The sequence below is a fragment of the Stegastes partitus genome, unplaced genomic scaffold, assembly GCF_000690725.1.
Source record: "Stegastes partitus isolate 25-593 unplaced genomic scaffold, Stegastes_partitus-1.0.2 Scaffold31, whole genome shotgun sequence".
Taxonomy (NCBI): domain Eukaryota; kingdom Metazoa; phylum Chordata; class Actinopteri; family Pomacentridae; genus Stegastes; species Stegastes partitus.
Genome location: NW_007577762.1, coordinates 953,082 through 980,861, shown reverse-complemented (window position 1 = coordinate 980,861; position 27,780 = coordinate 953,082). Strand labels below are relative to the sequence as shown.

The window sequence follows — 27,780 nt, the reverse complement described above, 5'->3', positions numbered from 1 at the left end:
CATGTTCGGATCTTTAAAACCTCCATCTTCTCCTCTTAAACCAAGCCTGAGAAGATAATACATCAAAGGCCGACATCCCAATCCAGTCAATACAGGAACTGAGTCACCATTTCTACTCGCTGAGTCCTAATTAGCCAGAAGTGAAAGTGACCCAGTGGCTTAGAGGGCCTCTCTTAAGTCAAACTTAGAGGATCATTGTCATTTCTTTATAGACCACTGATGATGACTTCTGGGAGGTTTTTACAAAGGAAATCATGGGGCAATCTACAATTAAAAACAACTTGTCAGACACTATGTGATAAGAAAGCTCTGTTCTGAGTAATGTCCTCTGTAACCTTAATCAGTTTAATTTTGCCAGTGTATTCTGTTTCTGCACAAACACACAAGCAAATAGATTTATATCAACAAAGAATGATAATCAGGCCAAAACTTTTTGTTATTTAAAGTAAAAGACAGGAACACAGTCCATCTTATCAAATGTGGTATTTTGTATTTTTAAAGTCAATTTGTTGATATCACTCTTCAAATTGTATAGCACTAACCTTCATAAAGCACATAACTTCCTAACATGTTAAATATCGGATTAGTCCGGACATTTGGGTACTCTCTCTGTGAAGATCAAAAGAACTGTGAGCCTAAATAAGTAGCTGACCACTAGAGGGAGCCACAGCCTCATGGAACAGCCGTTGCTGTCATAGGCTCCTGGGATTAAAACCATAGATGTATAATTTAGTAGTCAAGCTGTTTTCAAACACAGTCCTATTTAACTATTTAAGCTCTCGCTCAGTTTAACCTTAGTCTTAGACACAGTAGTGTCTTCTCTGGGCAAAATCGTCACAAACAAATCTGTTGAAAGAGTCGGACAAACCCACACGTGTTCTTTTAAGTAGGTCGAAAAAGATGATAAAACCATATTCAAAGGCATTTTTATTGGTTTGAGCAAAAACTGCTGTCAAATGAGCCCTGAGTAGACAACTACTGATAAAACATGGAAGAAACTGCTTTAGTGAGATGCCTCACACTGTCTAGAAATAGCAGAGTAAGAAGAAGGAGTCAGAAGAGAGAAAACTGGACCGTAGAAGGATAATAGCTGCTGTTGTATCCTCCAAATATCCTCCATCAGACTCTATGTAACCCTGCAGGACGCTGTGAGTGAGTTCAGTATAGCAGACATACAGTCCACGTCACATCACACAGAGCACATCTAAAACCACATTTCACTTTAAAACATTTATGTTTTAACTATACATAGCCTCAGTGAAAAATCTGTATTTGCGGACATTAGGTGACATCTGACAACCACCGTTTTCATTCACTGAGATGTCACAGTATGTATAGTAAAAGTAAACATTTTGCACTAAAGTGAAATATTGCAAAGTGTTCCACAATAACTCTTACACCACACTAACAGGGATGGGTGTATATATAAGTATTACATCCATATCAGCTATCCATTATGTCATATACATTATATGTATGATATAATTACTTGACAAAATATTTAGTAGAATCCTTTGAGAAACTGTTCATCTGCATTGACTGCATTTTGCTGCCTCTGTAACATAACATTAATAATGGACAAACTGCAGCTGGTGGAAACTTTATGGATACAAGTAGAGAAGGGAATGATAAAATAACTGTACGAGTCAGCAACTGTAGCACCAGTTGTCTGCTTAACACTCAAAGTTAAATGATGAATTGACAGTTTCTGTATAATCAGTCTCACACCCTGACTTAAAAAAAAAAAAAAAAAAAAAAACTTCACCATTCGTCACATGGGCTGTACGGAGGCTGAATGTTTAAAGAACTCTTCTTTGCAGGCTTTCTATTTATAGACCAGCTGTCTCGTCAGTTACTCGGAATAACAGTCAGTAAAATCTGTCATACTTCCCATCCCTAGATCAAAGTGTTGAACATCTAAAATCACCCACGGTGTCCCAGAACTAAGCAGCACTTCCTAAAATAGCTGTCAGAGCTCCGTGAGCAGCCTCGCTCCTTTACACCGACTACAGCAGCGTGTTTCTAGGACAGACTGCCATGTGCAGCAGGCCTGAGGGATCTGCAACCCCAACAGGCTCTCAGCACAGGCACACGCTGACAGAATCAGTCAAACTCAGAAGTAGAAATGATGAAGGAGTTTGGAATATCTCATAATGTGTATATATGTGGGAACAGGTATTTAAGTTTGCTGATGTCATTTAATTTTCTAACAGTGACGAGTCGACGATATAGACAAATCAAATTCACTGCAACATGGCCTGACAGTGTGTGCATGTATAAATCAGCTATCAACATCCCAAAATGATAGTATGTCAGACTTAAGTAACTAGTGAGGCTAATAGCTTTTTAGTATAATACTTTCGCAATATGTAATACATGTAGGTCATGTGTAGATCAGATGTATCCCATCACACCTCAGGTTTCTTTACCAATTTAAATAGAAAACCCTCAGTCAAACTGCTGTTTTCCAACAGTTTTTAGTCCAACATCACAGACTCAAATGGACTCAAAGTTAACCAAGTCAACTGCTGCCTCACAGACAGATACACGGACAGATAGACGAAACACTGCGGTAACGAGCAGCAGTTTCCATGGCAACTCTGAGGTAAAGCCGGGGAGGCTGTGATTGGCTGGCAGGCCGGGTCAGGTCGTACCATGTCGGAGGGTTTGAAGGGGTTCCCCTGGCCGCTGATGCCACCAGAGATACTGAAACCAAGACCAGGGTTCTTCTCTATTCTCACACACAACTAGAGAGAGAAGGAGGAGAGGACAAGAAAGAAAAAAAGAAGGAAAGACAACTGAAAGTGAAATACAAGGACTGTGAAAGTTGCTACACATGCATAGAGTAAACAGACAACATGTGGAAGAGTGCTCTGTGTGACGTCTAACACGGTTTGGCAGCTATATTGGAGGTCCTCTGTGGCCGCAACAAATGAGCCACAAAAATAATTGTGAGAGTTTTCCTGTTTGGCATAATGAAAGGCATCTCATACTAGGAAGGAGAAAAACAAAAACCATCAGGAATATCAGCTGGTGCGAATGACTTCATGTTGCTACCTAAACTGGTACAGTGATCTCCATCTGTGAAATAATTCAGATTTAGAATGACACCGCCTTCATCAGTTTCAGCACAAACTGTTGCTTTTAGGTGGCTAAAATTACATTCGGATGTCCTAGTTGTCTTTAGATTTTGTCTCCTCTGCAGTTGACTGCCTAATGTGTTGACCTTATCTGGGACCTTCATAATCCACGTACTAACCTATGCATCTAATCTGACACCATCTTGTCTTCCTCTTAATAAATGTGGTCTTAATTTGTAAACATTAACCACTTCTGTCTTTGCCACTTTAGTTTGCTGCTTAATTATCCAAAAACAGATAGAAGAGGTCGACCTTGACTTCAAGCAACACCTGACCAGATTTTGTGCTTGAGTCGGATCTACAGAATCTAAAATCAGTTTACTCTGTTAGTTACCTGCGTTTAGGAACATATTTAGCTCTCTAGTGCTCACCTTTCACTTGTGTTGCTATTAAATGGCCCTACATCCCAAATAAAAATAAACTAATTTCCAAAATAGTTACTACATATTTAGTCATATGAGCATAGCCCAAATGTTAAAACAGAACTCCAATATAGCATGCAAGGTGGCTTGCTGCAGGCAGATGGACAGACTGACAGTGAAACAGACAAATACCTGCTCCTGGAAACCATCCGTGCTCTTCTGGCCTTTAGTCTGCAACAGGCAGCGAGCGCTCTGAGGCCGTGGGTTGGTGTGGGTGGTCATGACAACCTGGTTGCTATGAACCATGCCCTGGTTGCCATGGTACTGGGGGTTGGTAGCAGGAAGGGAAGGCTGATGGGAGGAGTGGGAGCCATGGGGGTTGTATTGGGCCTGGTTCCCGGACTGGGACAAGGCCATGGGCAGACCGGCGCTGGGGTAAGCCTGGCCAGGAGCAGGATGGGCTGGATGGAAAAAACAAAGATGCTGGTAGCATCTAGCTAATAAAATGAAACTTTCTAGAACTGATTATTGTGCTGTTGATTTGAGACAAACAAGACACACTTACCACAACTTACTCAAGTACTATTACTCTGTAATTACAGGGCTGAATTGTAAAACTACGGAAAATTTAACTTGAGTTTTTTTCCTAATGTATTTTTGGATTGAGGAAGGGTCACAAGGCCACACAAATAGGATAAGAAATGATAATAGTGGTTTGTGAGTGTTTTGTTACTCTGAATTAAATCTATCTTGTCATGGAGTTGTTTGAGTGCAAAAACACAAGATAGTAATTTCCAATTTTATACAACTACTGGATGTGATGACTTATATGTGCATAGTCCCAAAGATGATCTCATTTCTACTTGATAACACAAAGGGGTATTATACTATTTGTGAACATTTCAATTTGAAACTGCAAAATAAATAAGTGTGTACATGCTAGACCAAGTTGACAAATGTGGCTGTCTGGCTTGTCGAGCACTATTGCCCTTGAAAAGCTAACTTTAGTGTACAAAGGCAAATATTCCACTTTCAATGCAATCTGGAGAAAATGCTTGCCTTTTTATAGAAGGGGAAGAAACCATGAGGGCTCTTGTGCCTTACGTGTATGGAGATGTTTATTTATTTAGTTAGTGTCATATTTTATATTTGCCATTGTTGATTTTCTGTGTCTTTGGTGAAAGACCATCACATGCCCTGAACTTTAAACTCCTCAGTGGAAAGCCCTATCTTAGACCTGGAAGGATGGACACTGTCCATCACTCTACTGACTTGCACCTTTTCTTGTTATTGTTTTTGTGTCACTGGTATTGTTCAATGTTTTCATGTGAAAATTCAATAAATATATTCATTAAAAAAAAAAGTGTGTACATGCTGATATTTATTACCATTTACCTTGAGACATGTTGCCTTGGTACTGTCCAGCAGGAACTACTGACAGGGGCATCCCTGGCTGGTACTGGCCTCCCTTATTCATCATCCCGTCGTAGCCCTGCTGCCCGACCACACGATGAGGAGTGGTGGCCATGGAGGAGGAAGAGGAGGTGACGATCATGGTGTTGTGTGACTGGTGGGAGGGGTTGTGGGAATGGATGCCCTGTGGAAAGAGAATGGGTCTATTTAGTTTAGAAATGTACTTCTTACAGGTCTTAAGAGCTCTACTTATGGAAGAAAATGTGCAAAAAGAGCCTCGAAAAAAATCCATAAAGTGAAGCCAAATGCAGCAATTTATGTTACACTCTGTGGGTAGAAAGTGTAAAATAGGCTGGAAACAAAGATGAGATGGTTCACTGATTAGTCAGCAGCTCTCACCTTTTTCATGAGGTTGTCAGGTGGGACGTCTCTCCTGCCAAGCGAGTAGGGAGCCCACTGGTTGCTCCCTGACAGCCCCTCCTGGTCATTATCCAGCATGGCAGCCTGCTGAGAGGGGGTCTGAGAGAGAGACACAGTGGCCATTACTTAAATGAACGTTTAACTCTGCTTATTTTATTCATGAATCAGACTCTGCCTGCCTGAGAGGACGGCTGAATTAGATTCTGTTGTTTTAAAGGTGCTACATGGAAGCATTTAGTTTCAAAACTTCAGTCGCTGCTAACCAGCTAACTGCACCCTGTCCTGGGAGGTCCGTTTTTCTGCTCCTGCAGGTCGGCTTAACACGTGAAAGGCCAACAATAGCTGATTAGCGGTGACTCAACTTTCAAAATAAAATGATTACAAATAGCACCTTAAAGGTGGAGTACACAATTCCACTGTAATGCTTTGTCAGATTTAATGAATCTCTTCTCACGGTTCACTAGCTGTCTGAAAATCCAGTGTTTGTAACAGCCTGGCTCTGTAAATGGGAAACACACATCGGACTGATTCACACAATAATATTCCAGCGTGTCCTGTACACATATGCCCTCGTCAACAATGTTTGTCCAGAATTGCAGACCCCATCTTTATGTGTGAACAGAGCTGTGATGATGTAGTACATACATTTTCCCTTCTAGGTGAAGTGGCGTGTTTGTAACATCAGTCAGCATGGTCCAAAGGCTGATGCAGCTGATAAACACAGTATTTTAATAGAAAGCTATGTTTAATTTCCTCCTCCTCAACACCAAGAGCCTCTCTCTTAAAGCGCCTGAAAAACTGGCTTAGAAATGTAAGTATTTGTCTACAGCTGTCATAATTCATGGTCAAGTAAACAACAATCAATTCGTGTTAGCTGATCTGTTTGAGTGCCGTTTGATCAGATTTGATTCCATAACCAAATAACCCACCAGCTTCATATTATGATTAAAATGCAGCTGAATCCTGATTGCTGCATGGAGATTTGTAGTATCTGCAGACTGCACATAATTGACAGTAACAGCACCTTTTTCTCTAACTGAGAACCCCCACCACATCAAACCACTGAGAAGTACACACAGGGAAAAAAAAATACTGAAATCTCAAATAAGCAATTACCAAAACCTCAGCAGAAAAAGTTTTCAGGGCCTTTAAAAGTGGCCTTCAAAAACTGTGGCTATATAAAACTATAAAGGCTTTTTATGGTTGATAACAAATAAGCTGCTCTCGTGGCCCTAATTGGTGAAATGTGGCATAGACAAACAATGCCCAACAACTCCATGTGTCACACTAAGCTTGATTTAAGGATGTCAGGTGTCTGTTTAACGAGCTGTTTCGATCTGTTGTTCTGGTAACCTTGAAATATGGGGAGTGCCTTATTTGAAGTTTTCACTCAACTGCAACAAGCAGACAAGAATGAACCGCAAGTAAGGCGCTTCATAGCCATATGACTGATTCTCACTGTTGGAGAAGGTAAAGTAGGTAGCTGTGTTAGCCTAAACTATATAAAGCACACACTTAAATATTAGTTTGTGGTGGCTAGGTAAAGAGGCAGTGGCTGCAATTCTCTATAATTACCCATGTATGCAGTAATAAGAGCAGTACCAGGGGTTCACCGTTCTCAGAGGGATACTCACAGCGTTAGCAGACGGAGGAGGAGGTAGTGGCAGCCAGCGGCCAGAAGGGGGCTCATGCTTAGTGTTATTGTAAAGGTTAAAGTTCAAAGTGCTGCTGCGCCCCTGGCCGTGACCCCCGCCCTGACAGAGCATGCCCAGCGTGAGCGTGTTGTGCTTTAGGACACCACTCTGATTGGAGAAGACAACATCACACGACATGGGTGAATGTGGGGGGGAGGGGGAAGGGGAGGGGAGTGGAGGGGGGGGGCGGAGCCAACACAGCGGGCTGTAGCGTGGCGACAACACACTGTGAGCTCCACACACATATAAACAAACAGCAATAACACTTATAAAAACAACAACAACAACAGTGCAGAGTTGCTGAAAGCACAGAGAAATGTTAGCTAGTGGCCGCTCAGTACGTACAGAACATTGTGTCATACAGGCAACAACAGGTGGATCAGTTCATTCCAGTATTAGTGTGTGAGTTTTCAGATTAGTTATCTTTATCTTTATCATGCGTGGATATTTAAACCCCCTGACGAAACTGATAGATACAATGTTTTAATATGGAATGTTAAACTTCTAGCCATGGAGTGACGAGGTGGATGTACTTGGCATAATGTGACAGACTGTAGCAGGAAGACCTTATGACGCATTAGCAGGTTTTTAGGATTCTGCATGTTATTTTTTGGAACTGTGTGCTCCAGACTTCCTCCCTACCACGTCTGATTGTCCTGTCTGTAGAGGCACCAGCTTTAACTAATTAGTTTGACATTTTGGAAAATACGCTCATTCACTTTCTCGCTGAGAGTTAGATGAGAGGACTGATAGCGCTCTTATGTCAGTATGGTAAATATGAATCTGGAGCCAGAAGACATAAATCCCAGATACAAGAGGTATTAGCTAGCTTGCCTCTGTCCAAACGTAAAATAATCCGCTTAACAGCACCTCAAAAGCTCTCTAATTAACGCATTATATCTTGTTTGTTTAATCTCTATAAAAAATAACTTAAAAAGATCCCCCAACTAAGAAAAAGTTCAATCACATTATCAAACAGAAAACCACAAATTGTTTATTTTAGACTTCGCCTTTTTTGTATGGATAAAACAAGCAAAATATCACATGTCCAATTATAAGCTTTTAAGTGGATTAATTTACTTTTAGACAGAGCCAGGTGAGCAGTTTTTCCGGCTTTAAGTCAAAAGCACTATTTGAACCAGACAAGTATTACTTGGGGACTTTGTGATTTAAAAATAACGCGCAAGTCTGTGTTTCAGACGACACATTCGCACAGGATAAGCAATGTTTGTATTTAACTCAAATTTACTGACATTATAAGCGCATATGAAATAAAAAGAAGGAAGGTTATGAGAAAACTAAAAACCTTGGAAAAAAGATGACACCAAATCACTACAATGCCGATTTTCACAGGACGAATGTTATCTCAGGGCCTGTGTGTTTTGCCATATACGGTGTGCTCTTTATGGTGGAATTGTTGCTTTACAAATTATGGACATGACTGATTTGAACAAAATTTACTTTACAGGCGATCTCCGCAACTATTAGAAATTGCTAGAGGTCCGTAAGTAATACCAGTTCTGCAATCTGGCTTAACGTGAGCGAATGTCCTATGAATTCATATTTAAAATACAGACATGAAAGCAGTATTATTCTTGTTTTGGAAAGAAAAGCACATGAGAATATTTCTCAAAATGTTCTTCTATTAAAAATGTCACTGCTTCTTCAATTAGTGTCAAGATATACTCTACAAGTCCTACAAAGTATCCCCATTCGTTTCCAGTGATTATGTTGAGTCTGTGGATCTTGTGTTTTTTGTTTTTTTTTTTAAACAGGTGAAAATATCAAACATCAGAAAGTCCTTTTATTTCAAAAACTGACTTCAAGCACTGTAACTTAGGTGAACAGCAGACTTTTTTTTTGCTGTTTTCAAGACAGTTTTCCAACAAGCTACATTAAAATCAATCAACTGGACTTATCTCAGTGACTTTTCACTCGTTTAAAAAAAAAAAAAAAAAAACATTTTAAGACACGACACAAGATCAGATTATTTATGGCAATGTACATTTTTGCTGCATTGCATTTCAGGAAATGTGATTTTCACAGCACATATCTGGTAGTGAGTGTGCAGTTGGTCAGGCTGACAGAGTGACAGTGTGGAGTGGACACACATGCAGCCGGACACAAAAATCTGGTCACCCTTACAACACAGACTTACACAGATACAGACAGGGAGGGCCTCTGAATGCTGTGTGTGTGTGTGTTTGTGTGTGTGTGTGTGTGTGTGTGTGTGTGTACATTCCTCTCTTTAGTGTGTCTGTATGTCATTGACGTACCCTGTCTAATCGTTTGGCCTCTATGTGCCTGAGTAGCTGTTGCCTCCAGTCGGCAGGCATCTTGGAGGTGATGTCTTCAGGTTTCTGCGGTACGACAGGTCTTACTTTGATGGTGTCATCAGGTGGTTTCTCGGGGCAGGTTGCCAGGGTGTAGTCAGGTGGCATCTTCTCCAGCAGGGCGGCCATGGTGGGACGGGCTGACACCGGACGGGCCTGAGGGCAGAGAGTCCGCATTTTATACAAACAATACCAGACAAACAATATTAGCAAATAGGTGGTGGACATAATAGAACATCTAGCATTTAAAAAACAAAATGATTCCTGGGGATTTGGTAGAGACCAAAACAGAGATAGAAGGACAGTTAAACATTTATACAATGATTAATAATATGTCTGGTCCTTATAACTTGTTGCACTGCCCCAAAGAGGACAAAAGATGATGTATAGCATTCTATATTCCTGTAAAATGAATCCATGCATTCATTTTCATTAATCTGATGGCACTGGAATCTGACAAGGCCAAACCTTTTAACATATAACTTTCAACAAGTTGGAACTGCATGTAGTCGCGTTATCGGATAAGCATGCTTCAGCAACATATTTTGAGTTGTGGGAAGCAATTAGTGGATTCCACATTATTATTATTTTTATTCCACATTTATTCCACATTTCAGCACCAAAATCGGTCCAAAACCATCCCAGACAATACAAAACACACAGTTTGCATGACAATTTGTCCCACAAGTTCACATTTATAACAAACTGAAATGTCATAACAATAAAACTGTACTGCTATGAGAGAGTCTGAAGGTCAGATTATTAAGATTACAGATTACAGTGAATGGAACCTTGGTTTTGACAAAACGTTAACAGGGTCTGAAGTTTAGTTTGTTGCTTCCAACAGTCCGTCGGAGTCTTTCTTCTGACTTTCTCAAATATTTGCAGTCTCAAACAGCTGCATGAGCATCTCCAAAGAGAGAGTGTGCATTCATGTACATGTAACAACTTCACGAATCACTTAGAATTAAAAAGAAATTAAGACAGGATTGTTTAGGATCTAGCAGCAAATTACACATTTTATCCACACCAGAGAGCAGAGCTGTCACACAGTCACAGTGTATTAGGTATAGATAAATGATCTGTTATGTCGGGGTTACCCTCAGGTTGTGTCCTGGGCTCTATCATTTGCTCAAATAATGAACAAGACTACAAGTCTGAAGCTGACAGGCAAGAACTCTGCCAACATGCCAGTGTTTAGCAGTTCTAATTACTATTTTCACCAGCACTAAAGACAAAGTACAGCTAGGGAGGATTGAAACATCAGTAGTTCTGCAGGTATTTAGTCATAAAGTATTACACAATTCAATTTTTGACCTGATGAGTAAATAGATCAACTTTGCACAACATTTAATAGCAATCCACCCAGTAGTTGTCCATATGTTTCAGTTGGGACTAATGTAACTCGCTGACTAATGGACCAGACAATTGATACCACTATGCATTGTGCCAAGCTGCTGGTGTGACTAATAGTAACCAGGATTATATGGAACATGAGAATAGCAGGCAGATAAACACAAAGACTGCAGTAATACACACACATTATACCAGACTTGCATGGAGGAGATGGACCCGAGAATAACGATGAAATGCATTGCACAACAGGTGATGTGTACACTGTGAGATTTACTTTAGACAATGAACTTGGGCTAAAGACATTAGGAATAGGACTGCAGCCATAAATGTTCTACATAAGTTTCCTCGCGCTTAGTTTCTTTCCCATGCCCTGCTTCTTCATGCTGAAAGGTGCCAGATGAAGTGCTTTGCGCCCCTCATCAGTATGCTACTGGACACCTCTCTGTGACTATTTTGGGAAAGTCTGACTTGAGGCAAACCCAGAACATCCTGAAGGGATTATTTATGGACATGGGATTGCCTTGGGATCTGGTGTATGGCTGAGGCAGAGGACACCTGCACTACTCTGCTTAGTCTGCTGCTATAATAACCTGGACCCAAGTAATTGGTGGAAAATGGAAGGATAAAAATGCTGTAATCCCAAATCTGCTACCTCTGTGATAAAGTAGGCCATTTGTCTGTGTGTTCCAAGTATTTTTCATTTTTAGGTAACTACTTGAGAAGGCAAAAGATTGTGGTCATGCATAAAAGAAACTAAAGTTTACTGGTGTTAGAAGACGGCATGTGAACCCTGGGTTCCAGTCTCAAAGTCATGCTGGACATTTTGACATTTTTTAAGCTCTTTGAACAAACAATTAACGCTGCCAGTTTTGAAACACGCCTGTAGTCCGGAAATACACAATTCTTTCTTCCCTTTTTATCTCTTCTGATGCTATTATTGTTTTGATGTCATTTTGTTTTGAAGATGTAAAACAGCATTGACAGATTCGTCTCTTTTAGAAGATATCAAACCATTTGAAACCACATAATGAGATAATAATAACAGTACTTTAAAGGTACCTGATGGGTCAGTTACAACTGCTGTGTTTCCCAGATATTGCCACTATTGTTGGATGAGGCTGTAAATTTGTCAGTTAATCAACACTTTGTGTAAATAAAAGTTTGAAATCCGAATTGAAATCATTAGTTGATTAATTGCCAGACAGAAAATGAATCTTTAGCTGTATTAATAATAGCTGCTTCCAAAACCTTTACACAGTGAGGTTTTGCTGGTTTTTCTCTGTTTTATTGTAAACTGAATCTCTTTGGCTTTTGAACAAACAGGACATTTGAAGATGTCACACTGGGCTCCGGAAAAATATGATGAACATCGGTGTCATGTTTTGACATCTACAAACAACACATGTAATTCACAGATGTAAAATATAACTGCCACAATACTCCATAATGACAATAACTGTTATTTGCAGCTCTAATTGTTTTAACATGACTAACACATTGAATTGCTTGGGGTTCCAAGATTAAACTAGATAAGGCGTGAAAAGGTAGAAATATAAACTCAGAGATACACAGTTTTAACAGCAGCTTAGGTAACAGATAGCGTACCTGTGATGCTCCGTAGGTCTCAGTGCTGTAGCTCCTGGCAGACAAGGGACGGCGCTGAGTCAGGCTCTTGGTGGGATAACCAATCATGGGCTTCTTCTGCTCCTGGTAAGTAGGGTAGTCATCATCATAGCGACCGTTTCTCTTGTTGTGCAGCATCTGACTCTGGCTGTCGGCCATGTTAGTAAGAGCAGAGTGCTCCATGGGGGTGGAGTAGGCAAGAGCCCGGCCATAAAGAGGGGGGTCCGCCTGAGGACAGGAGATGGAAGGAGAGAACACGTTCATCAGACCACAGAATAAAAAAAGAAGTCCATCCTAAGAACAAATTTACATTATCACTCTAAATTCAGTGGATGCAATGACATAACAGAGGGTGAAAAGCAAAAAATGGTGCAGATGACCGTAAATATCGCAGGAAAGAAATAAAGGTTCTGCTTCACAGTAGCTTTGACCAGTCAAATAATCCGAAACAGTCAATATCATATCCACAGTTATGAAAGGAGTTGTTCTAATAGTACCACTGGCTTTAAGCCATGGAGCAAATTTAGTTTTTTTAAAATATGCAGATAAAAAGCACATTTCAGTGTAGTGTGTGAAAGGTAAAAAATGTAGTACAGCTTAATCAAAAAACACATCCTCTACAATAAAAATTATTTTAAGTCTGAATACGTGCTGCCTCACTGGCTTATTTTTACTAAGTGTCAGGTAATAGCGGCCACGTTTTGCACCTTCTAAAAACAGAAACATCATACTGGTGTTTGTGATATCACATGTTAGAATGCTCAAAGACATCGCCTTACAAGTATAACAGGTCTCTAGACTAAAAATGTATTCTTAGAGATTGTGACACACACATAAAGTACACAACAGAAGTGTAACATCACTCATATCTCATAATTCAATATAATAATAATTAAAAATCGCACCACCTCTCAATAACTGCTTTATTTCAAAGTTGTTGAAGCAAATATGAATAAACATAGACCCAAAAGTAGAAATTCACTGCAACAAAAGTAAATTCACCGTGACCACTGAAATTAAATTGAGTACCTCTGTGATTTCCATTTAGCCTTATTACATTATGATAATAATGGATAAGCGGGAGAAGATGGGTGGACATTATGATAACATGGCAGTTTGGATCTATATGTCTATTTCTGCATCATCTGCATCATGGCTCCACATAGAAAACAATTCCCAGATGAACGAGACATAACATCAGCCTCTATGGACAGCATCCTAAAAAAAAAATCTGTGCTTGCTCTTTGACACAAAACTTAAACCTTGCCAAGGAACATGAAAAGAAGCTTGATGAATACGGGGAGCACATTCTTCGGTCAGATGAGAGCAAGATAAATTTGTTTGGCCCAAATGGGGTTCAGCATTGTCAGTATAACCCTGGTCAGGACCGCCACAGTGAATGCATGGTCCTTACAGTGAAGTAGTCAGTAAGAGTGTAAGGATATGGGGCTGCATGAGAGTATAAAAGTGTATATACAAAGTATAACACAAGTTCGTACACTGTGTACACTGTATATACAAATAAGTATAACTGTGGTACAAGCCCTTACCTGCTGTCTGTACTGAGCTTCCTGCAGCGCCTCCTGCTGGGCTTCATGAACTCGACGGAACAAAGCGAGCTCTGTAGAGCTCACCAATGAATCTGCTCTCCGCAGAAACCCTGGCCTGGAACGTTGTGTTGGGATTGGCTGCTGCTGGGTAGGCGGACCATCCTGGTTGATTGGTGATTGGGGGAAAGAGAACATCTCCAGCGGTGGATATGCCCGATACCGAGGGCTCACGAGCTCCTTGGGTAATGTCTTCCCTGGTTGGTTTATGTACTCCAAAGCCTTCGATGAGTGGTTGACGTAATCTGGTGTGTTTGGGAAGGGGGGAGGGACCCGTCGATCAATGGTCACCTACGTGATTAGAAAGGTTACAGAAAAGTTTTCAGGTATTAGTTATCATACAAAACTGCTGTGACTTAATCTTAATTCATTTAATAAATTGCATGAAAACACAAAAATTCATACATGACTTTAGGTTAATGCAACCATTGCTCTGTCAAAAACTCCAACTTACCTGGGGGTTGTAGTTCTGGTCAAAGTGATAGGCCTTCTGTGGGATGGCAGGTTTTTGGTTCTGTCCTGGCTGGTTCTGGTGCCCTGGGAAGCCCAGCTCGTCATCTAACATGGGTGCAGACTGTGACCGTGACATGTTGGTCTGCTCCATGGAACCGGGCAGCTCTGGGCGATCCAAACTAGTCTGCTGCTCGATGGATGAACTATAGCTGTCCATGGGGATACTGTAGGATGATATGAAAGCATCAAAATTCTGCTTCAACACTACGATGAGCTAACAACTGTGCGAGAAGCCCCACTTGAGGATCAATGTTATTTAAAAAGAACCCAACCTACCTGTAGACTTTGTAGGAGCCGATGTCAATCTCATCTATGCTCTGTGACTTTTTAAACTTGGATCTCGTCTCCCTCATCATGGGAGACAGGCGGTCTGAGCTTTTACTCATCACCACGGTCACCTTGTTGCCCCCGGTGACAGTGAGCTGATCCTTCCTGTTCGGTTCCCCCTGATTGTCATGATATGTCCAGCTGCCAGGCAAAGGCCCTGTACCTTGTTCAAGCCTTGAAGCAAAAAAGTGAGCATTTAGGATTCAATATCCGTGATTAGGATTTTACTAATATGAGCTCCTAAAAACGAGCAGGGCTGGAGCAGTGTTATAATAATAGAAGCAGAAAACAAGGACAGGTGAAACAGTGTAATTATAGCCTAATCACCGGACTGAGCCATTTAATTTCTGCTCCATTATTCATTCTATTTGAACAGCTGACAAAATGTGTCTGGCAATTCAGGGGTCTGGAATCAGGTTAGTGTTGGTAATAATGAGAACAGAAATGAAGAAGGCACGCAGCAGCTTCAAAACAATTTTGGACTTAAATTGCAGTCACACCAGTTATTACAGATCAATCTGGTCATTATTTTTAGATTAATCTAATAATTATCTCGACCACAGAAGGAAAACAAAAGACAAAGATAATTTTTTTTTAACATTTCAGAGCACAAAGTGTCACATTTAAACAACTTGTTTTGTCCTAAAATGATTCATCCAGCAATAAATCTGAGAAACAAAGTCATATTTTGAGAAGCTGCATCCAATGAATCTTTGGCATTTTTTCTTTAACAATAAGCACAATTTTTTATTTACCTGTTAATTGGTCAAATCATCTTTTCAGAAATATCTGAGAAGGAAATAAGTCAAAGCTGGAAAAGTTTTAAAACATAGTATGAAGTTATAACACACCTCTGGATCTAGTTTGCTACAACAAAAATCCAGGTTTAAGATGGATAAACTTATTAAATACAGCACCTTTAGAAAGACAGGTACAAATGCTGCCATAGAGATTTCTTAAAATGAAAACCTGCACACTGTTGGGGTTGTGGAGGGCTCCACATCAGCTAAACGCAGATGAGCTTCAGCTAGTTACCTTGAGTCTATGTCCTTGCGGTCGGGGTTGGGGCTGGAGCTGGGTGTCAGGTCCAGCTTGGAAGGAAAAGCAGTTCTGTCTTCCAGTGGGCTGGGGGTCCTGGTCCAATTCTGCCAGGGGTTCTGGGAAGCTCCGGAGGATTGTGGATCATTGTCCGGGGTGGATCGTTGGTTGCCATGGAAAGGGAGCGTCTGGGTGTCCAGCTCCAGAGGGACTCCTACAATTCGCTCTTGCCTGAGGAGGGGGCGGCGGCCGTGTGTTGACTGGCTGCGGGGTTTAGAGCCCAGCGGCGGGTTTCCCTGACTCGCACTAGATGATGGAGGGTCCAGAGGAGACTCCTCTGCATCAAAACCTGTGTTGTCATAATGAGGGGCCTCAGCCCAGTCAAAAGGCTCGCTAAGTGGACGCCGGTCCCCGCGCTGCTGCAGGGTTCCTGATGGAGGGGTTTCTCTCTGAGACAGCAGGGGCTTGGAGTCGATGGGCTTTGGGAATGACTGGGCAATTCTACAAAGACAGACAATATTAATCACTAATTATCTCATGGAAAATAATAAAAATAACAGCATTATACTGAAGTGTCCTGCTACACTTTTGTGTTGTACATTTATTCCAAGTCAGTGAGCACTGGAAACAGCAAAACTTTCTCTTCCTCTCTCTGAAACATCAGTTGGGCCAACAAATCACATTTGACGTAAGTAATATTTAAAGAGCATGAACGGAAACTAACTCCTTCATCGCCAGTTGCAGTTTGCAAATCCCACGTTTCACAAGTACAGAGACAAAAGAACAAGTATACAGATTGGGATCTGTGCCTCACCCCAGGGCATGTGAAATGACAGCTTTAATGTCAAAAAATACCAAAGCGAGCTTTCACCCTGCAGGGGCTCCATAGAACAAGAGGAGGCATGGGAAGACCGGGGACGGGGAAATTAGCTTTACCATTATTGGAGACTATGTTCCCACTGACAGAACAAATAGAAAAAAGCTTTTGTCTGGAGGTAAAACAGAAAAAAACATCAAGGTGCATTCATCCAGTCCAATTTGTTGTCAGATTTCTGATTAAAGATTGTGGAAGGAGCAAATCTGAGCATCTTTCTGAATGTTATCTATTTGAATGTCTATTTTTTGCAACATACAGTAAATAAAGAATTTTTAACAATGCTGGGATATTAAAATATGCCAATTACCTATCAGTAAGATGCCCACTTTTAATAAATAAAACAGTATGTACTAACACTAGGCTAACAAATCAGACAGTTTATTAGCATATTGTAGATTTACTGTGATCAGTGTGTTTGTTGGCTAACAAGCAACAAGAAAATACACGTTTGAGGTAATCTATACTACAAAACGACTTGCTCAACAGATGTTGTAGTCACATTAAAAAATAACTACGTAAAAAAAACACATTAATCATGAATTAATGCTTTATCATATGTGTTGATGTAGAAAATTATTGTCAGCCCATGTATCACTGACAGACCTCTAATTTTTAACTCTCAGATATAATTAGCATCCAATCCTATCAGTATGACTGAAGCTACACTGAAAATGTCCAAATAAAAAATAGCAGGCAATCTAAGTTGACGTATTTGTTGTTTATAGCTCCAACATTTCTGATTATAACTCAAAACACGTTTTGATACAAATTTTTACTGCAAATTTAGAATTCCACATCTGTCAAAAATCATTAACCAGAGTAATAACTCTAATAGAAAGACAAAAAAAAAAACTCTTGATAGTCACATTACTGAAGACCGAACTGGACAACTGAGAAGCTGAGGAAAGGAGAGCTGAGAAAGAGAATCCTGAACAGAAATCTGTAGTGTCCTTATGAGCCTCTCTGACCTTGACAGAGCGAGCAGAGAGATGACAAAGACATGGGACGATAGAGGGAGGAGAGCGATTGGGTAGATGGATGAGATAAATGATAAATGGAGGAGATTGAAGTGGGGATGGAATCAAAAGAGAAGAAGAGATGATGGATAGTCACAGGGAGGTAGGTTGATGAAATTGAACCTGAAGCCGGTCTGTGTGTGTGCGTGTGTGTGTGTGTGTGTGTGTACCTGTTGGTCCAGTGTGTCTGAGGGGCCTGGTCCTTGCTGGGGGCCGGTAGGGCCGGAGCATGAGGGTGTGCATGAGAGAGTGTGTGTGAGTGGGTGTTGGCCGGCGGGTTGGAGGAGCCCGAGGAGCCCTGTGAGGGAGAGTAGTCGGAGTAGGTGGCTGAGGACCCGCTGTGGTTCAGACAGTGGAGTTTATCCACCTCTTCATCTGTAGACTCTGGACAGAGAGACACAGACAGACAGATGGCTCTATTCAGTGAAAATGTCACAACCTCTTCTTTCTGATAGCCTCTTGTACTGCTGCTGATAAGCCTTTGACACCTTTCTGTATTTCATCTCCTGGGTTCTAGTTCTTTGTAAGATCCTCTCTATCGCATCATGAACAGATATTGTTAGTATTGGTGGTGATGTGTTTTGGTTGCTTATGTCACTGAAATGGTCAAATTTAAAACCATGGTGTTGATAGTTCCTATGAGCAGACAGTGAATCACACCTCAAAAGAATAAAGAGAGCAGCTAATAATAGTATTAATAGTAAAGATGTTTCGAAAGTGTACACATTCAAACGATACAAGCAAAATTAGGAATAATTACAAAAGTGCAGAAAACAGTAATTACTACATATAATATACTTTTCCATTTGTCTTGAACATTATTATATGAAAGGAAAAAAACAATATGAAATAAATCCATAAACAGATGCAGAAAGAGAAACCTCCTAAACTAATAATAGGAAACAAAGTGAGTCAAAGTAAAAAAAAAAAAAGCTTTAAGATGAGATTTAAAACTAGCGACTGAGTCAAGAGAGACAGCAAAAGCTTGGTCGCCTTTGTTTCTAACCTGGAACAATTAAAAGACCCAAACTGGCTGTTCTGAAAGCCTGCTTGAACATGAAAGTCCTTCTCTGGTCATTGATTAAACTTCTAAAAACTCACCTATGTATGTTTAAAGGTACATGTTCAGATGTTTTTCCATTAAAACAATCCCTGAATGCCTTGAAATAGCTTAGACACATATAACTCTAAAATTTAAGGATGGGTGAAATCCCAGCCTCTCTATCTGTGGTAAGTTGTAAAATTGGAGTAATTCAGCCATACATATTAGAACCAGAAACTGATTCTGAAGAAGAATGATGAAGTCCCACTCTGCAGGTTGTTTATTTTTGCTTATGATGTGTCTTTATGCTTATAAATAACCTCACATGGATTATTAACAAGGTAAAAAACAACTTGACTTTAACCAGAGGGGTAAGGTGTGAGAGGTACCATTATATACTCCAGCACCAGATCATGCAAGTACCTAAGTTGGATTGTAAAGGAGAGTGGCAGCCAGAGCTTTGAAAGCAAGACTGGCTTGTGTGAGCTGCTGTATAACTTCACAGTTCAAGACATAAAACCATGTATAACTTTCTCTGTGTTAATAAAAGACAAAATCTATCCTCAGACAGTGAAAACATCACTTGACTACTTCCCTCACTCGTTGCTCTAGATTCAAGCCGCAGTCTTTCACATCATTTAGACAAGATACTCAACTTACTGGTTTTGTGTTAAAGTCATATTATTATCTGAACATATTTCTACCGCCAACAACTTGTAAGTTCTCGTAGCAGCTAGTGACCACAGTATTAAATCAGTGATTTTAGAAAACAAGAACATTTCTAGAAACCTGTTTCAACAATGTGTCACCATCTAAACCTGAGGTAGGCAGTATTATGTTGTCATCATTAGGCAGACAGTCTGTAACAACCTTTCAGCATATTGTAATTCAAATAGGACTGAGAGAACTGAGAGGAAATTAGATTTCTGCATCTGCTCTTGGTTCTGTTTTCAGGCTTTAGAAAATCTAGCCAATGATGGGAGATTTTGGTCAATCACAGGTCTTTTGAGAAAGACGATGTAATGCTTACTGGCTGTTCTGCCAATTCAGATACACGTGCTTCCTTTCAGATGCTGGAAAGGATGACTTTATGGCAGAAAATCGTCCAAGAGAAAAGTTCAGTGCCTCATAGAAATGCTTGCATATCCTCGTGTTCAAGAGGTGCAGGAAGAGGGCTGTATATTTAGATTTTTTTTTTTTACTTTTCCAGATTTCCAGCTTTACTTTATTGGTCAACGATGGAGTTAGGGTTACCACCTTGACCACAACAAAACTTTGAATGACAATTTCATCATTTTATTGCAAAAAAAAAAAAAAAAAGCCTACAGTTTTACACTTCATCTCATCCATGAACAGTGTTATCAGAACTCATTAATGCTCCCAAATACCACCTCACTGTTTCTGATGGTAGAAGAATCATGCACTTCCTTAATCTTGTCTTCTGTTTCTTAACCCAGATCTGTGTCATGCTCTCATTATATGTTTGGACAATATTTAGTCCACTGCACTGACGCAAGATGTGGCCTGGTTATAAAACATGTGTTTAACAGTTTTTAAAAATCTTTATTTAACTTTACTGCTCCATTTGATATCAAGAGCTGCTGTTGGAAAGGAGACTTGGAAAGAAAGCTTGTAACAGCAGTTGTTGAAAGACATAATGCAGGGGACAACTTAAATGTGTTTTTTTTTTGTTTTTTTTTAGAAACACCAATAATATCAAACCAGGAGGCTCAAGTCAAACGTACTCAAATCTTGACAAAAGCTCTTTGTTTACTGCACAAGACCCACCATGAGGAATTTATACGAACCAAGACAGAGGAGCTGTTTGAGCTTTAATCATTTTGCAGTGAGCTCCCTGAAGAAGGAGTGGATTATATGATGGAGCTCTGAATTAGCGAGAGCTACAGTTCGTCACAGAGACCGGATAATAAACTGTTTCTTTCAGAAGATGCGATTAAGGCACTAAATTATTTAGAGCTAAAAAGAGATTTTTGATAAGGCAGTAAAAGTAGCTTTGTTTTCCTCTGATGAAACTAAGGCCTTCAGGGCTAAACAAGTAAAAAAAAAAAAAAAAAAAAGGGTCGAAGTGAAAGCTGCACACACCAGACTGGAACCTACATGCACCGCAGAGGTTCACAGTATTCCCTCCCTCTCTCCGATATGTGCTCAAGTTAATTTGCGTGCCACCATGACTAATTAATGGACACTATTACAACATGCCCCAAAGCTCTTTACAAAAGACCACATTAAATTACTGGGTGCATCCCTGTGTCGAATTGTATGTGCATGCATGACTCTGTATGTTCCTATAAGACTGCAGATTTACAGAATAATACATTACCTTTCTTATCTTTTCCCAGCAGCACCACCTTTGGCTTGTACATCGGTGGCTCCACCAGGGTGGGCCTCATGTCAGAGATACGGATGTCGTTGGGAGAGCCGCCCATCGAGTCCTGAGGACAGACAAAAAAAAATTCCACAGACAGGTTGACATCAGGTTGCTGTAATACAGCATGACAGCCTTGGAAAGCTACTACTACTACTAGTAGTGAGCTAATACTGAGCACCAGTTAATATTTTATAAACATTATGGCTTCAAATCAGGATCTCTGTGATTTGATGCTGCTCTCTTGTCAGTCTGTAAAAGTAATGGTAATTGAAGCTGGTGGAGTGGAATGTTATAAAAAAGGTCATCGGATTGCTTTGAAATTGAAATCAAAAAGATGAGACTATGTTAAATGAAAATGGAATTTGGCAAGTATTCAGCAGTTGCTCAAAGTATTTAGAAGTATTTAGCATATTTAAAGATATCCTGCAGAGTGTTTGCCCTTCAACATTTTTGTTAACATTTCCCTAATGCCTCACAGCCTCAGCTATTTGAATATTCAGGTTGCTGTGATGCCACACGATAGCATAAATAGTGAAAAAAATAAATAAATAAAGAATTTAAATTTTATTTTAATTTCAACACACAAAACTATGTAAATGTGTTTGGTTTCTTGAGATAACTAAGAAATGTTTTAACTCAGTGTGTTTTCCCGTCACTTAATGAGCGGGTCCCTGTTCATGCAAAATGCATTCCTAGCAAAGGTGTTAAAATGACTTACAACTAGTAAACACAGTAAGCAACAGAGGAATGTAAACATTTCAAAAAGTCATATTTGTAAATGTTTTATGAGGAAAAGCATTCAACACAGTCTGAAGATATACAGTGCAGTTTTTGCTGAGTGACACTGAATTCAAACACAGCTTGAAAAGGTTCTGTGTAACATTTAGAAAACTCTTATGAATGAGTCTGACGGCCAATAATCAAACTGCATGCTAAACATCAGCCAAAACAGTGATGTGACAAACATGAGACTGAACATGAACTCACACACTCAAGCACTACCACTGTGACGTTAGTTAAGGCTGTGATAGTTTAGTGCTTCAGCCTTGAGGTGGAAACAGGGATTAGGCCATTGAAATCAGTCTACAGGCTGTAGTCAAACAACAAAGTCATAGAAGGTTTCCTTTTTTAGGTTACACGCTGTTCTCACACTGGTAATAAGACAGGTATATATATAGGTAGACTTCTTCACATTCCTACCAACATGTCTCATAGTCCCTTTAGTTTACAGAGTGGAGTTTAACTGTGAGAATAAGAACGATTCCAAAAACAAAACACAAAAATACAATGAATTACTTTTTTAAGATTTCCACCTAACAGACAAGTTAATCTTTGAATATTCTTGTTAAGCATACATTTTAATGACACTGTTCTTAATTATTACTGTGATCATTGTAAAAATCAGGAGAAAAAAAATGATATGATTGCACAAGTTAAATGATTAAATTATACAGTTGCTGTGCAGCAAGTTAAAAACATCCAAATCATGTTTCCACAATCCTGCTTGTTGTGTGTCTGTGTGTGCCTACACTGTGTGACAAACCTCAGAGCTCTCTGTCAAGTCTTCTTTGTCCTTCCTCTTGGGAATGTCGATGCCAGAGTTATGCATTGATCCCTGATCCATTAGCTGAGACTGAGAGAAGTCCTGCATCTCTCTGTCTGTCACCTGACAAACAGTTTCATCTTTTTCAGTCATGCACTGATTTTTACATCATTTAACAAACACAAACTTTAAAGAGTAACTCAGCTGTGTGTCTCACATACAAGGGAATACATTAAATCAAAGATTTAAAGTGTCTGTTGTTGTCTTTCCTGACTACTAAATGAAGTATGTTAAATACGCTTGTGCCTGCCTGTGAGTTGTGTTTGCACCTCTTTAAGTGTGTTTGTGTGCTTCCTACCTCTTTGGGAGGCAGCGGCCATGGCGGTTCATACGGCTCTTTGCTGAGATGTGTATGTTCCATGTTGGTTCCTGCCGAGGTGGCAGTGCCTGTGCTCAGCTGATGCTGGTGCGGATGTCCACCATGAACGCTTTTACCCACAAGACTTTGCACTGACTTGACCATGTTCTTCAGATCCTCGGGGTAGGGTGTTGGGTAGCGCTTTAGGTTTATCTCCACCTGCAAGACACACACCAACAAACAACTAAAATCAGAAGATAAACCGACTTGCAAATGGGGAAGAACAACAGGTTTCAACAGAAATATTTCTGAATATGAATTCCCTTTTAAAAGTTTACTTTAAATGGTTTCTTTGATTCAGAAAAAAAGCAGACTTTTTATCTCTTCAGTGTGACAAATACCTGAAAAAGCTATGGTACTTTTGCATTTCAGTAGTTGAAATCTGAAATGTGGCATATGTCACATAAACATTAGTGATACCAAATGTAACAAAGTTGTTGAAAAAAAATTTTTTTTTGACCAACATCTGCTTGGAAACGACATAAACAAGTGACAAACGACAGTGAGACATTGTGTTAGCGATGTTTATGATACATTTTACCTACTTGAATTGTTTTGTTTTTTTCTGTTAAAAATGACGTGTCCAAAGATATCCACACACTTAAAAAGCGTCAAAAATTTTTTGACAAAAATGCAGCTTCAGTAACATTCCAGCTGGTCCTACAAATGTCTACCATGTTTAGGATGATTCTAATATACTATAAACTGAGAACAGCTGATGCAGTAGTTCTTTGGCCAGTTACTAGTCAAGTCGTGGTTAAACCAAAGAGTTTCACGACGCCCTCCAGTTGTGCACTGTGGCATCTCACAGGAAGGGAAAAGCCTGGAAAGCCATATTCAAGTGTCTTCAAGTGACAGTGGCCACAGTGCAAATCATCATCAAAAAGCATGAGCAGTTTCACACTGTCAAAAACCTCAAAGGGCATGGTATGAAATGAAAGGCAACACCTGAACAGGCAAGAATGGCTAGGTTCAGAGGTCAGAAAGGAATCCAAAGATCGCCACCAAGACCATCCTTATGAGTATGAACAATACTGGTACCAACATCTCAAAGCAGGAACTTCAGGAGATGCTGAAAAGTCTGGTCTCCGCGAACACAGACCAAGAAGGACTCAAGCAAAAGCTCATACTTCCAGGTCATTTCGGTCATCAGCTCTGTGGTCGAATGAGACAAAAACTGGCGAAAGAAGGCGAAGCATTCAATTCCAATAAGACCATCCCCATGGCAAAGCATGGTGGTGGTTTAGATGTGTTTTTCAGTCAGTATTTGACCTTGTCAAAGTAGACAGCATCACAGGAAAAAAAAGACTACAATAAGATTCTTGAGGGAAACATCAGGTAGTCTGTAAAAAATCTGGCCTTGGGCAGCACTGGACCTTCCAACAAGACAATGATTTGAAACATACAGCCAAAGTGGTCAAGAAATGGTTAACAGACAACAATATCAACATTTTAGAGTCCAGACCTGAATCCCATCGAGAATCTCTGGGGGGAACTGAAGACCAGAGTGATGGCGAAGAAGCCTTTCAACCTCAGAGACCTGGAGATCGTCACAAAGAGGAGTGGAACAAAATCCCAGTGGAGACATGCAGAACGGTTATTAGCACTTACAAGAACTGTTTGGCAATGTTGTGGCAAACAAAGGCTTTGTCAGTGATTATTGAGAAATTTCTGACATGGCCTTTTTTTGTAAAAATGTAAAAAAAAAAATTAAAAAAAATGCTGGCAGAATAGTTATTTTTTTCTTATATATCTCTAAAGCAATGTCTTTCCGTCTTGTCCCTTGTTTATGTCGTGTCCAGTCAGAATTGACCACGAAGCAAAATTTGGCATTGGTTAGAATAATTTTGAGTTTTTCTGTATAATGATTCTACAAAGAAATGCTCCCTTGATTGAAAGTACAGTTTGTACTTTTAATCCAGTGAGCCAGATTTTTCTCAATACATCTGTTCACTGCTTGTGCTTATGTCTTAACCTGGAAGGTTTCGTGCAATGAGTTAGTGCTGCTCCAGCTGTTAGTCCGTTAAAGCTGTCTTTGCAAAAAAAAAAAAAAAAATTATTAAAAATAAACTCTGTTCCCCTTACATGACCCCTGGAGTTAATTAATGCAAGCGAGAGCGAGAAAGCGGCAGAAACAGAGAAAGACAGAGAGCTGACCTTGACCTTCCCAGAGTTGTCCTCTTCTTCCTTCTTGTCCTCAAAGTCAAAGGCCACAGTCATCCTCTGCTGTCTCTGCTCCTCCCACAGAGTAGGATTAAAGCTGTCGCTGTCCGACTGGTAATCTGCACACACACAGACGCACACACACACACAAACACACACACACACACACACACACCAGTGATTAATGATCGAGGGTTAACACTCCCAATCTGAGACTGGAAATTGTCAGTGTGCACACATCCTCTTCATAGAGAACATAACATCCAATAATGTAACAAATGCTAATATTGTAATGTTACTGAATGTAATCAAACAAATACAAAACATTCAGTGACCTTTTCTCAATGTCCTTAACCCACGTTCACACATTATGCAGCACACACACACACACAGTTTGTACCCTCATCGTGTCGCGGCTGCTGAGGAAACATGTAGTTGGTCAAAACCTTCTGTTTGGTTTCTGGGTGGGCTTCTGTCTGCAGAGGGATCAGAGCCTTGGACTGCAAACACACAAATACACGTATTTCATTAGTATTCTTCAAGGAACTTTGACAGAGGATACTGATTCCCTGATTGCTGATCTTATCCTAATCCTGCCACTATTACTATTATTATATTAACAGCTTAAAAACAAACATTCATGCTTGAAGTTTATTTAATTCTCTTACACTCTTGGACTACAGAGAAGCTTGACTTGACACAAAACAGTTTCAATTAATAATATAAATCATTTGCAAATCAATTTTACCAACAAGGAAAATGAATTTTGGATTACATTTGGATTACAAATCAAATTGTGTAACCTGAGTGTGGCATGTTCTTAAAATATGAATTGTCAATTCTTTCATTTGCATGTTGATCTCAGAAAACATTTTCATTAAAAATGCTAATGGGACATAAATAGAAACACAATCAAAAACGTATTGATGCATACGAATTCCCATGTTGATCTATAGTACCAACAAAACAACCTGTCCTTTTTTAAAATTTAACGTTAATGTCAAGATATTTGAATGTTCATGATGTCAAGGTATGCAGTTGTTAAGCATGAAATAGCGTAACTGAATTTGAGGGCTGAGTTCTGAGGCAGAGCATGCACGCATAAGTGGCAATTTTACATGTAAATGTAAGGCTGCACTGCCATTTCACAAATTGCATTTGAATTTTAAATTTGCTTTTTTTCCTAAGCAGGTAAACAGGGATCCAGGGTTGTTGTGACTTTTGATATTATTTAACAGTTTTATTCAACTTTAAGCAAAACTTTTAATGTCTTTGTTTTGTTTTTCTAAACCATAGTGCAGCTGAAAACGAAATACGTTGTGCTTCTCGATGAAGCAATGACTGCACTGTATTTACTACATCGAGCATACAAATGATGAAGCTCTGCAATATGTTACATTGCTATGGAACCGCAGGATTATTATGAGGAAAAATAATTTGCAGTGAATTCTTAAATAAAAGCACACAATAAAGTAATTATCAAACATGAAAATCAAATGAAAATGAACAATGTCATCTTAGCACAAGTATTTTTTCTGACAAATATTCTTCCTCCCTTGTTCTTGTTCATTCTTCCTTGCCTTGCTGTTTAGACAATAAGCTGCTAAAAGTGAAAGTAAAGCAGCTGCTGAATTTTCACAATAAAAGCTTTCCTGAAAAAGCAAATGAATGGGAATGGGAGCCTTTCCAAAAAATAAAATGTGATAATAAAAATAGACCATTTTATTTGATTTACATGTTGATGACTTTTAGCGTTTGTGCTACGTATTTTTTGTAGCAGGCACCGGCATTAAGAGAGTGTAGGAGGAGACACAGATACCTGATTGTCAGAGAGCCACAGAGCTGCCAGGTCCTTCAGCTTAGTGAAGGTAAACGGTAGATTCTTTAACCTGAGACGGAGAGAGGGAGGGAGGGGTGAGAAAGAAAAGAGAGATGTTTCGTCTGCCTACGCACCGTACAGCCTGCACCGCACGTAACCATGGCAACACACTCACCCATTCCCATGGTAACTGTAGGCTGTGAGAGCTGCTAGAGAACCGAAACGGCCATTGAGAAAGTGTTGCTTGTGTGTGTTTTTGTGTGTGTATAGCTCACATCACTACTGAGTCATAGCTTGGTCTCTGCCTCTGTGTGTGTTTGTGCGTGTGTGTGCGTGCGTGCGTGTGTTTCTATGTGTGTGTCTACCTGTTGTCGCTGAGGTTAAGGACTCGTAGTTTGGTCATCTGTCCGATCTCATCAGGAAGAAACTCCAGTTTGTTGGACCGCAGTGACATCACTGTCACGTTCTTACAGTTACCGATCTGAAACACACACACACCCTTCACATCAGATTATAATTACATCACGTGTTGAACAGTACCTGATGCATTAAGGAACACCATCAAATAAGCTACATTACACAGTGTATCTGCAGGTTCAGGGATGTTAAATTTAAGACTTGTGAAGATCTTTTTACAATGACATTGATGAAATTCAAGACCTTGCATTTACAAAATGTAAAACACTC

At 39.9% G+C, this 27,780-nt stretch overlaps 1 protein-coding gene across 1 annotated transcript in view; it reads right to left on the bottom strand.

The window, feature by feature from the left end:
- lrrc7 (leucine rich repeat containing 7) overlaps window positions 1–27,780 on the bottom strand; it is a 47,950-nt gene that overhangs the window by 4,606 nt on the left and 15,564 nt on the right. Inside the window, exons 11-28 of the mRNA XM_008299770.1 lie at window positions 27,459–27,574; window positions 27,094–27,163; window positions 25,675–25,774; window positions 25,275–25,393; window positions 23,052–23,270; window positions 22,694–22,849; window positions 21,103–21,214; window positions 17,890–18,103; window positions 15,824–16,327; window positions 14,738–14,962; window positions 14,403–14,625; window positions 13,892–14,239; window positions 12,324–12,569; window positions 9,306–9,518; window positions 5,315–5,434; window positions 4,898–5,099; window positions 3,695–3,963; window positions 2,655–2,747 (exon numbers count right to left, since the gene is read on the bottom strand). Of these exons, the coding sequence (XP_008297992.1) occupies window positions 2,655–2,747; window positions 3,695–3,963; window positions 4,898–5,099; window positions 5,315–5,434; window positions 9,306–9,518; window positions 12,324–12,569; window positions 13,892–14,239; window positions 14,403–14,625; window positions 14,738–14,962; window positions 15,824–16,327; window positions 17,890–18,103; window positions 21,103–21,214; window positions 22,694–22,849; window positions 23,052–23,270; window positions 25,275–25,393; window positions 25,675–25,774; window positions 27,094–27,163; window positions 27,459–27,574 (3,549 nt within the window). The remainder of the gene's footprint in view (window positions 1–2,654; window positions 2,748–3,694; window positions 3,964–4,897; window positions 5,100–5,314; window positions 5,435–9,305; window positions 9,519–12,323; window positions 12,570–13,891; window positions 14,240–14,402; window positions 14,626–14,737; window positions 14,963–15,823; window positions 16,328–17,889; window positions 18,104–21,102; window positions 21,215–22,693; window positions 22,850–23,051; window positions 23,271–25,274; window positions 25,394–25,674; window positions 25,775–27,093; window positions 27,164–27,458; window positions 27,575–27,780) is intronic.